Genomic DNA, 15192 nt, shown 5'->3' on the forward strand with positions numbered 1-15192 from the left:
AAATGATGAAATGATTAAAGGAGTCACAGGGAATGTAATGAAGTGTGGATATACCTGACAATGAAGCTTCTACCATTGTCTAACAAACAGTTGGTTATCAGTCTTGATTAGTCCGGTTAAATCTGAACAGCACTGGTAGCTATGGCTGTTAAATAAGATTTTCTGGACACTAGAAAGTTACATTTGACCAAAGGCCAGATCTGGATGTGTTTTTTGAGAGCTTTTACATTCTCATCAAGTTCCGAAGATACCATGGGAAGTCCTCACCTAAACTGACCATTCCAATTCACACAGCTTTTGGGAGTTTTCTTTTTGCATGTGACTTCATTTTTCTTTAAATGCCACCAAATGTTGACTGGTTTATGTGAATTTAGAAGGCATTTTGATACCATTCTACCAACATGGTTTCATCAACAGGTACCTAGAATATACTTTAATTCTACTTTGTCTGACACGAAAGATCTTTCTGCATTATAGAGGGATTCCTGGAGAAAGAGGTCCAGCCTTGAATCTTCTTGAGAAGTTCAGGGCACACGTCATTCCCACCATATGTATCAAAAGGATATACAGGATGAATGAGCAATATTGCCTTTCTGTTTTTGTGTAGGTCTCTTTGGTTAGCTTAACAGCTAATGCCTTGGGCTACTCAGAACTTGGTGCGATTAAATCCCTTAGGACACTAAGAGCTTTGAGACCTCTAAGAGCCTTGTCGCGATTTGAAGGGATGAGGGTAAGACAAAATGAAAGAATCTGAAATAATGCATGCATTCACAAAAACAATGCATGCTGAATAATCAACAACAAATCCATGCAGAAATGCTACACTACCATCCTATATATTTTACATTTATCACTAACATATAAGCAAAAGGCTTCATCTGCTTATATGAATTCATGTGTTATTGCACACATTGTTATGCTTACTTAGGCTCCTTGGCCTTTCACCATATTTCACATTTTCCTGGAGGCCTCAAGGATTTATCAACTGCATGGATCTATGCAATGTTACTACAAAACTCAATTTGTCCCATAAAAATAAATCTTGTTATAGTCAGAACAGTTTTAAAAAATGCAATACTTCCTCATAAAAGTGTGTGCACATGTACACACATATATATGCACATGTATTTCATACAACTATAGAATATCATTCATAGTCTGTCAAATATCTTTTAACCTACTATTCTGTTAATGTTAATTGAAAATTTCTGTTACTATTTAAAATTTTGTAATTAATTAATAATTAATTTGTAATGTTAATAAGTGAATTGGCTATGATAAAATAGCCTCTCTCTTTTGGATTAGAACTACTGCATTCTATTTAAGACAGCTTTTCTAGTATATCAAAGATGGAGCTGGTTTTATGATTCCTGGCCTAAATCAGTTGCTTACTGATTTCTGTATTGATTTTAAAATGTTGATATATAATCTATAGAGCACTACGCAGCCTGAAAACATATCAGAGACTTTTGCTGGCAGAGTTGGGTATATTTGAGATGTTACTATCCCCAGCTGTTGGTTATCACCATATCAGTAACCACAGCTGAGGCCCTCAGCTGCCCAGCTGGGTGCTCTCAGTCTGTTCCAGTGCAGAGTCAGGTTGATCAGTTTGGATGCCTTCTATGGTGCACAGAAATGGAGAGAGACCTTATGCATTCTGCTATGACATGAACTCTCTAGAAATGTCTCTCTTAGGGACAGTAGTCAAGAAACTGGAGTTGGGAGATATTTCTAACTCCAGCCACAAGAAGATATCTTATACCTTCAGGGTCCATCTGTCTGCCTTGGACATATTGCCATAGATCTAATCAGCAGATGCACCTGAGCTGGAAGCCCATTACTGTAATTAAAAGGTATCCTTGGGTCAGCTCCCTGCTGCAATCACTGGTCTTTGGCACCCCAAGTTACAAGCAGATCAGCACATTTACAAGCTAACTACAAATTGCTGAGCTTCTCAAGAAAATGTGATGCTTCATGTGTGTGGAGAGTACAAGACTTCAACCAAAAAGCAAAGAGGCTGTGATGAAAGGCTATACATTCAAATAGAAAATACCACTTCTCTTGCCTCCAACAAATTTCTAGAACTCTGCTGAAGCAAATTTGAAAATTTGGGGTGTTTATACCAGACATAAGCCTATCCAAAATTTCAGTAGCATCTTGCTAAAAAACACATTAGCTGTTGGTCTTTTATGATAATGGTTAGCAAAAAAAAAAAACCAACAACAACCAACTGAATACAAAATATTACAAATTTTATATGCACAGTAAATAGCTTAAGCGGTAATTTAGGGCAAGGAAAAACAATCAGTTTGTCATGAAGGTTTATGGGTAATTTTCAACTTCCATGTTGATGTAAACTTTACCTACTGATTTGATCCCGATCTACTAACTGTACCTCTTTGTAAAATATCCAGATAAGGACAAGATTTATCACTTCAGCAGAAGATACAATAAAAAGCAGTGGATGAAGCTAGATAACTTCAGACTATAAATGTGATCTATATTCTTACTAGTTGGGCAAATAGACATTGAAATGTTCCTATGGATACAATGAATTTTACCTTATTTAAAGTAATTCCTTTCAGGCTTAATATCTTTAAAGATACACTAGCTTAAGTTGGTGAAGAAGTTAGTATAAGAAGGTTTTAAGGTCTGATACATGGAAATTCAAGATGTCTGTCACAGCTTTGGAATTTCATTGGTGTTTAACGTCTATGAACTGAAAATATGACAATATAGTATGGGTCACGTATTTGCATAGGCCTTAAAATTACTTCAAGCGAAAATAATATTTCCTGTATACAAGTAAGAAATTCCATTCTACACGTCTGAAATTTTTAATCCCCCATACTATTCTCTAGGATCAGGGCCAGTGCCCGCCCAAACTAATAATGGAAACATTGCCCCTGTGGAAAACATGGTATTTGCCCTGTGTCTTCCCATCACTACTATTGCTAGGGGAAATACACTTTAATTTGCACTTGGGCCTTCATGAAAGTAGCCTGTGGGAGTATAATCTGAACCCTGTCGTAGGCAGTATCACTCACTGCTATGTGGTGCTAGACATGTACTACCTCTTTTCTCACCACTAAACAATGCTTTCAATGTCTTTCTAATGCTTTCTATACTTTCACTTGCTGTGTTTTCTCACACCCCTACTAGCAATGGAAGCTAGAAGGTGTCTGGATCAGTGTTTTCAGTGATGCTCAACAGTATGTTTTGAGTGTCTTCAAATGATTCACATTACAAGCTGGTCCTGCTATAGCTTCAGGACTCAGACTGAAACCAGAGAAAGTAGGTCAGCTGTAGAAATCCAGCAATTAAAGAAAGAATAACATGACTGGACCTGCAGCTGTAGCAGAAAGAACAACAGAATTCTTGGGTGTAATGAGACTGAAAGCTCGAGGACAAATATTTTCACTTCATTAACTATCCCTTTATATCTCAATAATTCTTCCTGATGGATGATATTAGATTTAAGAAACCTGCTTATATTTTTAAGTAGAAGAATTAAGATAACTTTAAATAAAAATTATGTAAAAATAAGAACTAATATATATCTAGAAAAAATTCCTGAACTGGGGGAAAAAAATGATGTTACCACTTCATCCACCATTCTGTGCTTTTATGGAGTCACAGAGTAATTTTCCTTGAAAATAATCTCATTTGGTCCAGCTCCTAAATTTAACATAACAATTTCACTGAAGTCCTGTATGATCTCTAATATTGTCCAAAGTATGTATCACGCCAAAGATGTATTGTTTAGGCAGAACTGGAGCCCTGAAAGTAAAACAAGTATTTCTTTCCTTCAGCCCAAGGCAACTATATGGTACACACAGTGGTGGTTCAGCACCTACTCTTAACATTCAAAGGTTTTATTTTCTATTCTGTAAAATGGCAAGGAATGAAAGGTGATCTACATAAATTACTAATTTTATAAGTCATTGATTCTATGGAGCCTATTAATTCTATAAGAGATATAAATGTAATGCCAAAATATTTTACAGGCTTAAGCTACATATTTGTATCTCAAATAGAGACAAATAGAACAGTGTGCTAGAGGATCTGTTGTAGTTTTATATTGTTAGACTTACAAACAGATTTAAAACAGGAGTTAACTAGTATAGCAGTTCATCAATTTCATCATTAAATAAATCATTCTCATTCATAATGGACCTACTTTCTCCCTAATTTTATTTTCTTTACTATTTTATTTTTATTCCAGCTTTTTTTATTATAATTCATCATCATACATGGACTCATTTTCATATTTTTCTTTCCTGAAGCCTAATTTTTCCCAAAATTTATTTGGGAATCAAACCGAGTCTCTTCCTTTTCCAAGTCTCATCTGCCACTTGCCTGAACACTACCAGCTTTTCTGGGTTCAGATACTCAGCTGGTTTCCTGGTTTAAACATGTCTACTTTTCTGAATTTATATATAATCATCCAAATGAACATGCAGACATTCCTGAGTTTTCTTACATTTAAAAGAAGTCTGAAAATTGCTTTCAGTTAAAAATTTGTTCAGCAATGTTGATTTGGACTGTTTATCCAGTAAACATGTAACAGAAAGAGTTTTTTGTGTTTGACGCAATCACTCATTAGAAATATTGCGGATATAGTTTTGCAGACATACATTTAGTAAATATTCTAAAATGAAGTAATAAATGCTGACATTTTTCTTTTTTTTTTTTGTTTTACCTGTCTCTTCTTCTTTTTCCAGTTCTTTAAAGCTACCATTTGCTACTGTTTGTATGTTTTTCCATCTAAGTGTCGTGACATTTTATCTTTCCTCTATACTGCTTTTCTTACATTTACTCTCAACAATTAAGAAAGTGTGATACAAATATTGCATTTAAGAAAGGCTGATGAAATATTTGTAAGATACCGGTGCCTATGTTCTTACACAGTCTCTCTTCGATTTCGTTTGTACTCTAGGTGGTTGTGAATGCCCTTTTAGGAGCAATTCCATCCATCATGAATGTGCTTCTTGTTTGCCTTATATTCTGGCTGATCTTCAGTATCATGGGAGTAAATCTATTTGCTGGAAAATTTTACTACTGTGTTAACACTACAACTGAGGAGAGATTTGATATCAGCCAAATCAACAACTATAGTCAATGTGAGGAGCTCATAAAGAACAATGAAACAGCCCGATGGAAGAATGTGAAGGTTAACTTTGATAATGTAGGCCTTGGTTATCTTTCTCTGCTTCAAGTGGTAAGTCACCATTCCTTAATCTCTATTTCTCTTTCTATGTCTCTGTTGTTTACTTGTAACAGTAAAAAGTAATATTTCATTGTTTCTTTCATTTAGAAATCTTGTCTTTCGCTTCTTGGTTTGTGATTATGGCGTGTGAGATAAACCTGTGACTCTACAGAAATAACACAAAGTGTAGAGGCTATGCTGACTATGAGAAAAAATACATAATCCAAACCTAGTTCACCTTGGACGCATTGAATCTACCTCAAGTACACCTACTTTGCTCACACACAGAAAGAAACTTTTATATCAGATATAACTCGTTATTGATGAAAGTTCTTGACTGATGCTGTGTCATCTATAGTCAGATATTAGGATTCGCTTGCAGTTCTCATATATGAATAGAACATACAATAGAAGGCAAGAGTCACCTATGAATATTGCACTTAGTCTTCAGCTCTTAAACAATGTTTCTGACAAGCCATTTTCCAGGAAAAGCATGAGGTAAACTCCAGTTTTCTGTTTACAGGCTACATTTAAAGGATGGATGGATATCATGTATGCAGCTGTGGATTCTCGTAATGTAAGTATAGCCCCTTGACTCCATTTATTTTGACTCTATGAGCTCCAAGACTGAAGAATGTAATTTTAACATCTTTCAGAAATAACAGTAAAAATAAGAGAACAAGGAGTTATTATAGTCTTGTAGTTAAAGAAAATGGAAATTATAGGAAAAATACAAGAGACAAAGCAGAGGAACAGTCCTGAAGGATTCCATGTTCTCTATGGTACAGTTGTACCGAAATTCTTCAATTCCACACCAGACAACTATTGCCATGAAATGCCTTTTCTTCCTCTTATTGTGTGCATTGAGGCATTCTTTACATTTGGAAACAGGCACCGATACACAGTGTAGAGATGATTTTTTGTAACACTGATCTTTTTTTAAAACTGAGACTTTCACTGTGCTTTGCAAGCTGCCTGATTCCTTTCTTCAGCACACAGTTCCTATTCTTAACTTGACCAGTGCCTTTTCTTACCTCTTTGCCTTCCCCTTGCTCCCTTCACAGAGTCACAGAATGTTAGGGATTGGAAAGGACCTTGACAGATCATCCAGTCCAATCCCCCTGCCAGAGCAGGAACACCCAGATGAGGTTACACAGGAAGGTGTCCAGGCAGGTTTTGAATGTCTCCAGAGAAGGAGACTTCACAGCCTCCCTGGGCAGCCTGTTCCAGTGCTCTGTCACCCTCACTGAGAAGAAGTTTCTTCTCAAATTTAAGTGGAACCTTTTGTGTTCCAGTTTGTACCCATTGCCCCTTGTCCTATCGTTGGTTGTCACCGAGAAGAGCCTGGCTCCATCCTCATGGCACTCACCCTTTATATATTTGTAAACATTAATAAGGTCACCCCTCAGTCTCCTCCAAGCTAAAGAGACCCAGCTCCCTCAGCCTTTCTTCATAAGGGAGATGCTCCACTCCGTTAATCATCTTCATGGCTCTGCGCTGGACTCTCTCCAGCAGTTTCCTGTCCTTCTTGAACTGAGGGGCCCAGAACTGGACACAATATTCCAGGTGTGGTCTCACCAGGGCAGAGTAGACAGGGAGGAGAACCTCTCTCGATCTACTAACCCCCCCCTCTTCTAATACACCCCAGGTGCAAGTTGTCCTCTAGTTCTAAGTAGACAGCTGAATAAACTATAATGGTAAAGCTCCAACTTTTTGGTGAGCTACACTCACACTGAGAAGCTTGTTGTAGTATAGCAAATGTGCATAGCTGCACCAAGAGAATATTCTTACTGTAAACAGGGCTTGGATGCCTCTCTTCCATAATCCAGGCCAGTTTTCTAAGTGAATATAGCAGTGAGAGCTCCACAAACCCACATCTGAGGCTTCTCACGAGATAAACAGAAAATTTTTCAGGTTTATAAGCTGGTGTTTCTGGTTGTCTACAGACTCAGACAGATGGTACCATACTCGTTTAAACCAATTGTGCCTTCAGTATCTATTCTATGCCTATATAGGCCAGTTACATTTTTAGAAAATGAAATATCAAGTTTGATAGCAAAGTTCTTTGTCAAGAATTTAACTTCATAGATTGAAGATCATTGGGATGGATATGTGGCAACTTGACCATAAGAAGAAAAGATCAGAGTGACCGAGCTCTGCTCTGAACTCTACCCAGCATATATTTGATTCTATGCACACACTTAAACTAAAGCCTAGTTTCTGTGCTTTTTTGTAGGTTTTGGATCAGCCTAAGTATGAAGATAACCTGTACATGTATCTTTACTTTGTCATCTTTATCATATTTGGATCATTCTTTACCTTGAACCTTTTCATTGGTGTCATCATAGACAATTTCAACCAGCAGAAAAAGAAGATAAGTACTTCATCATTATTCTGAAAAGAAAGCTAAAAAAATACTTATTTTTGGTCCACACACAATAACTTTATTAATAAGATATTACTTTTAGTTTTATGATAAATTAATATGTGCTCTGCATATTAAATACATTAAATTATTAAAGCTTATTATTTGGCTTGATGAGGATTTGATGGACAAGTGATAACATATGTCTGTCCATGGTTAGTAAAATACCCAACATCATCTTTGTAAAGATGTGAATTTCAGGCTGGAGTCTATAATAGACTCAGAAAGGCTAACCATTGAAAAGGCTAAATGTTAACTATAGAAACTCTTAGCTCTACTGCCTTCATGTCTCCGAGATCAGCAGTGTGGATTTCTGAACTCTAATAATAAACATTGTATTATCTTTATTTGTACTCTCCTTAGCCTTTGTATTTTGTCAACACTGCCTCAAAAGGTGTCAGTGTTGCAGCTGCAGAACTTAACTAAATTATCTGGCTACAAAAAGTGGTATTGGAGTGGCAGAAGTGCTGTTGGATCCATGTGCTGAAATGGTTTGAGATGGAGAGAAATTATCTTTTTTTTCTACCCACTCTGATTAGTATTTTCAGGATCTCCTGCTTCAAGTTCTGCCCCAGTCGAGCAAAAAGAGTTGTGAAATATGACCATTTGGATATTTTCTAATTCTCCTTTGGTATCATAGATGTCAGTTCTGAAATTTTGCCAAAGTTTACTCTAGAGAAAACACAAGAGGAGGGGACTAGAATATTTTAGTAGTTTGTGCCTCTCTAATAACTGATGGAGTTGAGTAGAACAAAGAAAAAGCACCTCTCCTTCCTCTGTACCTCCTATCTCCCCAGTGAAATGCAGAGGCCTGTCACAAACAATGCAAAAATCATCCTAAATATTGAGTGGAATATGTAAAGCAATTCTTCTATTACCAAAGTACTAATAATCATAACAAAAGGAGATTTTTATCTCTGTCCTACCTTTTCCCACAGATGAGAAGGTGAACAAGAGTGATAATTACTGTTCAGTGTCTTTGTTTATATGTAATCAATAGAGATACATGATTGTAACCAGTTTTTGTCTCTTTGGTTTACTTTGGAGGTCAAGACATTTTTATGACAGAAGAACAGAAAAAATACTACAACGCAATGAAAAAATTAGGTTCAAAGAAACCACAAAAGCCTATACCTCGACCAGCAGTAAGAATAAAAAGATTTTCCGTTATTTTTATGTTTATTTAAAAATGGGATTGTTTCAGTTATGCTTTAGGCTGAATTAAGTTGTAACGTAAAAGACCAAGTGATATAAGAAAAGCCTTATTCATCTGAAATGCAATTTTTTTTCTATTTTGTAGTCTGACTATGGAGGACTCTTCCCTTCCGTTTTCCCCCCTCCTCGTTTTCTCTCCGCTGATGGCAATGACATTTTATGTGGCATTTTTTCAAAACACTAATTTGATTAAAACCATTAAATGTGGTGGTATATTTGTCAAAATATATGAAAGTCTTAGGGCACAGGCTTTTTCAGTCATCATGACAGGCGCTGAAAGTGCTGTATAGGGGCAAGTTAGTGTATCATTGCCTGAAGAAAAGTCCTTTTTGCCCCTCACATTCCTGTTGCACAGTCCATACAATGGTTTGCTCTCCTGAGCAAGGGCTACTCTAGCACTAGAGAGCAGGTTCTAGCTGGGGCAGAGTGACTCCAGGTCTGCAAGTCTCCTTTGGATTGTGGAACCTGCTCAGTGGCCAGTTCAACCACCAGTAAATTCTCTATAGCTTAAGAATGGAAGAAATAGGTTTAAATTATTTTGGTGGCATGAAGAGCAGTGAACTTGGGGCTTGAAAACTTTGCAAGTTTTCTGGGAAATGAAGTGCTATTAACTCTTAGCCTGCTCACACCCCCCTCCCCTCCGCTGCTTTAGTTTTTTTTCAAATTTTGCCCAGCTAAGCATTCAGTTAATAATCTGTGTCACAAAAGGTTACAGTGAACTGCTTCAGGCTGGCAAAGTCTCCTTTGCAACTTTAAAAACATGCACCATTTATATTTTGAAGTCATCCCTATAATGCTTATAAGCACAGTCGTTGCATTTGTATTTCATTTGTCTTTACATGTACAAATTGGAAAATTCATACAAATGGAGGACTTCAGCAAAGTCATGAAATCCCCTTCATACTAAATTTAAAAAATTTCTAGCAATTTTGAAAAAGAAATTTTACCCAATACATATTGTAATGAATCTTTTTCTTTCCTTCCCCAGAACAAATTCCAAGGCATGGTCTTTGATTTTGTAACAAAACAAGCATTTGATATCAGTATCATGATACTTATCTGCCTTAACATGGTTACAATGATGGTAGAAACAGATGATCAAAGTGAAGACATGGAAAACATTTTATATTGGATTAACTTGGTGTTTATTGTACTTTTCACTGGAGAATGTGTGCTGAAATTAATTTCACTTCGCCATTACTACTTCACTATCGGCTGGAATATTTTTGATTTTGTGGTTGTCATTCTCTCCATAGTAGGTAAGAACAATAAATTTTTATGAAATGGCTAATTCTGTGGAAACTGAAAAATTTTTGGCATGTAAAGTCTGTGTTTTGGGTCAACATTGTCACTAGAAAGTCTGACCACAACTTTTTTTTTTTTTGACTTCATATTATCTAATAAAATAACGATATGGTAAGAAATTTTTTAGCAATAACTTTCCTACACACTCACTTTTTCATTAGTTGAAAGTAGATCTTTATTCTGAATTCAATAGAAATTCCTTAGGGTAGAAACAAACCCATACATTAAAGGCAATTTGTGCATAAACTACCAGTGGCAGTTGCAGGAAAAGAGCCCAGCAATCCAAAATCCAAGAACAATATCTGTGTGGGACTGTTGTTAGGCTAGCATGCAAGCACCCCAGACAGGAGCGGAAAACCCTCAGCTTACTTCAGAGGTTTGTTTGATCCCAAGAGGATTTATGCCAGAGCTAGAGTGAGCAACCTGAGAAGTAGAGCTGAAGCAGATGTAGTAATAAATACATGGGTCCACTCTTCTTTGCTTTATCTAGAGCAGAAAACCTGAAAGAATGTGAGTAAATATTCTGTCATTCAACCTCTCAGAACTCCATAATATGCAAATCAGTTTTACCATTTTTTATGGAAACAGGATGTAGTTGTTTTTCTGCTTTGAGACTCGATTCTTCTGCTCTTCAGTGAGTTCTAATAAGCCTTTTTATTATCAGTTTATGTTTGGAATTGCTGTGTCATTAATACTAAACTTGCAGTCATGTTATTCCTTGTGTGATTAAGAAGTTGCAGTTCTCTTCAAACATACAGATTTTCTTTGAATACAAAAACCTTGATTACACAGCATTTTAATAATATAATAGTATAAATATGATCTTTCTTCAAACTAACTGAGATTATTTTTATTACAGTTAAACAGAAAGCTATTCTGGTCTCCACATTTGCTAGTCTACATACACTAGTTATCAGTTTGTGCTAAAAAAGATTGATGTTGTGTATTTGTGTTTCTGTCTGCATACACAGTCATACAACTAATAGTTAGAAATGTGATTGATGCAGTTTTTCATTGCTCTGCAAATTACTTCAGAACTTCTATTGGGATTTATGGGTTTTCAAAGCATGTCAAACTGTTTTGTAAAAACAACTAAATGGTTCATTTCTAAAATCTGTTCAAATATCCTATTATTCTAAAGTCCTACAATGTTTGCAGAATAAATCTTCAGCAGTAATTTTTAAATGTAATAGTATTCTTTACTAATTTAACTTGTTTTTCAACAGGTATGTTCTTAGCTGAGATGATTGAGAAATATTTTGTGTCCCCCACACTGTTCAGAGTCATCCGACTTGCCAGAATCGGTCGAATCCTGCGTCTCATTAAAGGCGCTAAGGGAATCCGCACTCTGCTTTTTGCTTTGATGATGTCTCTTCCTGCTCTGTTCAACATTGGTCTGCTGCTGTTCCTGGTCATGTTTATCTATGCGATATTTGGCATGTCCAACTTTGCCTATGTCAAGAGGGAAGTTGGGATTGATGACATGTTCAACTTTGAAACGTTTGGCAACAGCATGATCTGCCTGTTTCAAATCACCACATCTGCTGGCTGGGATGGTTTGCTTGCCCCAATTCTTAACAGTGGGGAGCCAGACTGTGACCCCCATAAAGACCATCCGGGAAGCTCTGTGAAAGGCGACTGCGGCAACCCTTCCGTTGGGATTTTCTTCTTTGTCAGCTACATTATCATCTCATTTCTGGTAGTGGTGAACATGTACATTGCTGTGATTCTGGAGAACTTCAGTGTTGCTACTGAAGAAAGTGCTGAACCCTTGAGCGAGGATGACTTTGAGATGTTCTACGAAGTCTGGGAGAAGTTTGATCCTGATGCAACACAATTCATAGAGTTCAGTAAGCTATCAGATTTTGCAGCTTCGTTAGATCCTCCTCTCCTAATAGCAAAGCCCAACAAAGTCCAGCTTATTGCAATGGATTTGCCCATGGTGAGCGGTGACAGAATTCACTGCCTTGACATCTTGTTTGCTTTCACAAAGCGTGTTTTGGGGGAAAGTGGGGAGATGGACGCCCTGAGAATACAGATGGAAGATCGGTTTATGGCAGCCAATCCTTCTAAAGTCTCCTATGAACCAATTACAACCACATTAAAACGAAAACAGGAGGAAGTATCTGCTGTCATTATTCAGCGTGCTTTCAGACGTCACCTTTTAAGGCAAAAAGTCAAAAAAGTTTCATGTATATTTAATCAGGATAAAGGTAAAGATGAGGATGATCTGCCTGTGAAAGGAGATATGATTATGGATAAACTAAATGAGAACTCTACTCCAGAAAAAACAGATATGACCCCATCCACAACATCCCCACCATCCTATGATAGCGTAACAAAGCCAGACAAGGATAAGTATGAAAAAGACAAATCCGAAAAAGAAGATAAAGGTAAAGACAGCAGGGAAAGTAAAAAGTAACAGGGAATTCTGTTTGTTATAAACTGTTTACAGCCCAAGAAAGTATGTATTTGCGTCAACAGGACTCCTATAGGAGGTACATGCCAAACTGACAGTTTTTACATATATAAATATATATATGATTATATATATATATATAAAAGGTCAGTGCCTATAACAAGACAGTGACCCCTCGTCATCAAACTGCAACTCTGTAAAACAGGGTAACATCTTGACAGGAGGTTGTTGTTTTTATTACCAGCTGACACTGCTGAAGAGAAGATAAAATGGCCAATCAGACCGTAGGGACCAGTTAAAAAAAAAAGGTGCGAACCTATGAATCTCTGTGTTTTAACATGAAACACACAGTACAAAAATTGTATCCACTGTTTGCATTTCAACAGCCACATTTGCCATATTTTTACAAAAATCAGTGTTGGTGAATTTATCATTTTTTAATTCACAGGTTGTTTACTATTATATGTGACTATTTTTGTAAATGGGTTTTATGTTGGGGAAGGGGGTATGAGAACCAGGTGTTCTGCTCTCAAATTCTCTATAATGTACAGACAGAAGTGATCTGCATGAAGGCATGCTGCACTTGTAGTTCATGCATGGAAAAACATGACGTCGCACAACGCAGCAGAGTCTGACTACTTCCATGTTTCAGGGTGGCTTTATATTTTGAGGTGCTTAATAACAGTATCCATCTAGTATCTCATCCAGACAAATCTTAATGTGCCTGTAAAGTCCCATAGAGTCTACAATAATAGAACAGATGTTTTATTTTTTCATAAGTCATTTAACTGTAGTTGAATGAACTCTGCATTACTAAATTTATGGAGGGAAGTAGAGTCCATTTTTAAGTATTCTTCTGTAGGAAACTGCTTACTTGAAATTGGAAAATTGAATTTACCAAAAATCCACAAAATTTAAGGATTATGAAGTTGTTCTGCTTCACCCTGCAGTATCATTTAGCCATCTTCTGCTCTCAGCAAGGTTGACATTGTATGCGTTGGTTAAAAAAGTATCGTGTATGTAAATAGTTATTTTATCCTGTGGTGCATGTTTGAGCAAACAAATAATGACCTGTGCACAATATTTATTGCATCAAATATGTACCACAATAAGTGTAGTTTGCAAGCTCTCAACAGCTAATATGAAGTATTCTGTACCATTAGAGATAGTTTGGAAGCTATCACTGATGCATGTTTATCTTGCCTTTGCTGCTGTAATTTTACTCCTTCCACTGTTCAAAGTCTAATATGGGAAGCCATATCTCAGTGGTTAAGTGAAACAAAGTGTTAAATTGGTCATCATTCTTTCACGACATCAAGCAATAGTTTGCAGCTACTTAACAGCTTCTTGCTTTGCATTAAAAGTTTTAAGTGACTACTGTACGGTGTATAGTCGGACTGTACAGGATATGTTGCAAACTGCTTAATCTGTTGAAAAATACATGGATAGAATTTTCTAAGAAAATATAAATATTGTAAAAAATACCATTTAATTTTATTTTTCAGCAGTTTGTACATAAAATAAGAAATGAGAATTATCTTCAGGTTGATGTCACTGTCACTTTTGTTACTTTCTATCCATAGCACTTTTTAATTCAAGAACTTCACAAACTAAGAAACAAAGGAAGGAATGGGGTAGCTTTAGGTTTCTGCTTTTTTATTAGTACTGTATTTTTGCACACATTTTAATGTGAGATAAGTTTCAAACTGAGTCCAAAATGCACTTGCTTCCAAATAGATATAACTTGTAATTGAAATGTGGTGGGGAAGATTTGTTTAAAATTCTAGCACTGCCTGCATCAGAAGTCTCAAGGTAGTCTTTTTATTCATGAAATCTTTACCAGTGTTTGTTTACATAGACTGTTCTTATTCTTGTTAATTCATGCTGCACTAGAACTGTTCTAAATATAATATGGGATCCACAATGTTTTGGTTTGCTTTTTTTAATTTTTTTTTTGTCCACAAGAATTAAATAGCAAACTTGTATGATTGATCACATCAGGACATTTTGTGTTTCTTACACAAGCAAAAATTCAATGTTGACTCCTCCTTTTACAAAAATATTGACTTGTGTGTCGGTGAACTGCATGCAGGAAAATGCTATTACCATAAAGAACAGTAAACCACATTACAGTTGAGCCAAAAGAATAAAGACTTCATTTTTTATTGTATTTAATTGTTCTGTCTTTGTTTCATCACTAAAAACTATTTGCTTTCAAGATGTACTATGAAAATAAAATCTGAATATATAAAATGTTAGAAATAAGGAGCAGTGATTAAAACTCACCATAATAATAGAATTGTGAAAGGTAAAAAATTGAAGCCATATGCTTTCAGAAATATTTTTAATATGATTTGTTCGAAACACTCTTCAGGTTATTAATCCTATTTAAAACTATTCTACAGTAGGATGTTTATGTGTACATGATGCTTAAACCCCCTTCTCATGTCAGAAAAACTAGAAAAACAGATGTTAAAGAAACTATCTAGCTATTAAGACTGAAAACCAGTATGTAGAATTTCAATGGTATTTTGCATTTGAAATGAAGAATTATCTTTGTGTTATAAGAAAAAAATACTTCATAATTTGTGAAATATTCATAATTTATTTATTATAATT

At 36.0% G+C, this 15192-nt stretch overlaps 1 protein-coding gene across 6 annotated transcripts in view; it reads left to right on the top strand.

Annotated features, from left to right (window-relative positions):
- LOC136102885 (sodium channel protein type 2 subunit alpha) overlaps positions 1-14743 on the top strand; it is a 77281-nt gene extending 62538 nt beyond the window's left edge. For all 6 annotated transcript variants that reach the window (XM_065840332.2, XM_065840329.2, XM_065840331.2 and 3 more), the window contains 7 exons: positions 608-730; positions 4940-5221; positions 5733-5786; positions 7446-7583; positions 8675-8779; positions 9838-10108; positions 11381-14743. In XM_065840332.2, coding sequence (XP_065696404.1) covers positions 608-730; positions 4940-5221; positions 5733-5786; positions 7446-7583; positions 8675-8779; positions 9838-10108; positions 11381-12576 — 2169 coding nt within the window. In that variant the 3' untranslated portion in view covers positions 12577-14743. The remainder of the gene's footprint in view (positions 1-607; positions 731-4939; positions 5222-5732; positions 5787-7445; positions 7584-8674; positions 8780-9837; positions 10109-11380) is intronic.
- Positions 14744-15192: the final 449 nt, after the last annotated feature.

This window comes from Patagioenas fasciata, chromosome 7 (assembly GCF_037038585.1).
Source record: "Patagioenas fasciata isolate bPatFas1 chromosome 7, bPatFas1.hap1, whole genome shotgun sequence".
Classification (NCBI taxonomy): Eukaryota; Metazoa; Chordata; class Aves; order Columbiformes; family Columbidae; genus Patagioenas; species Patagioenas fasciata.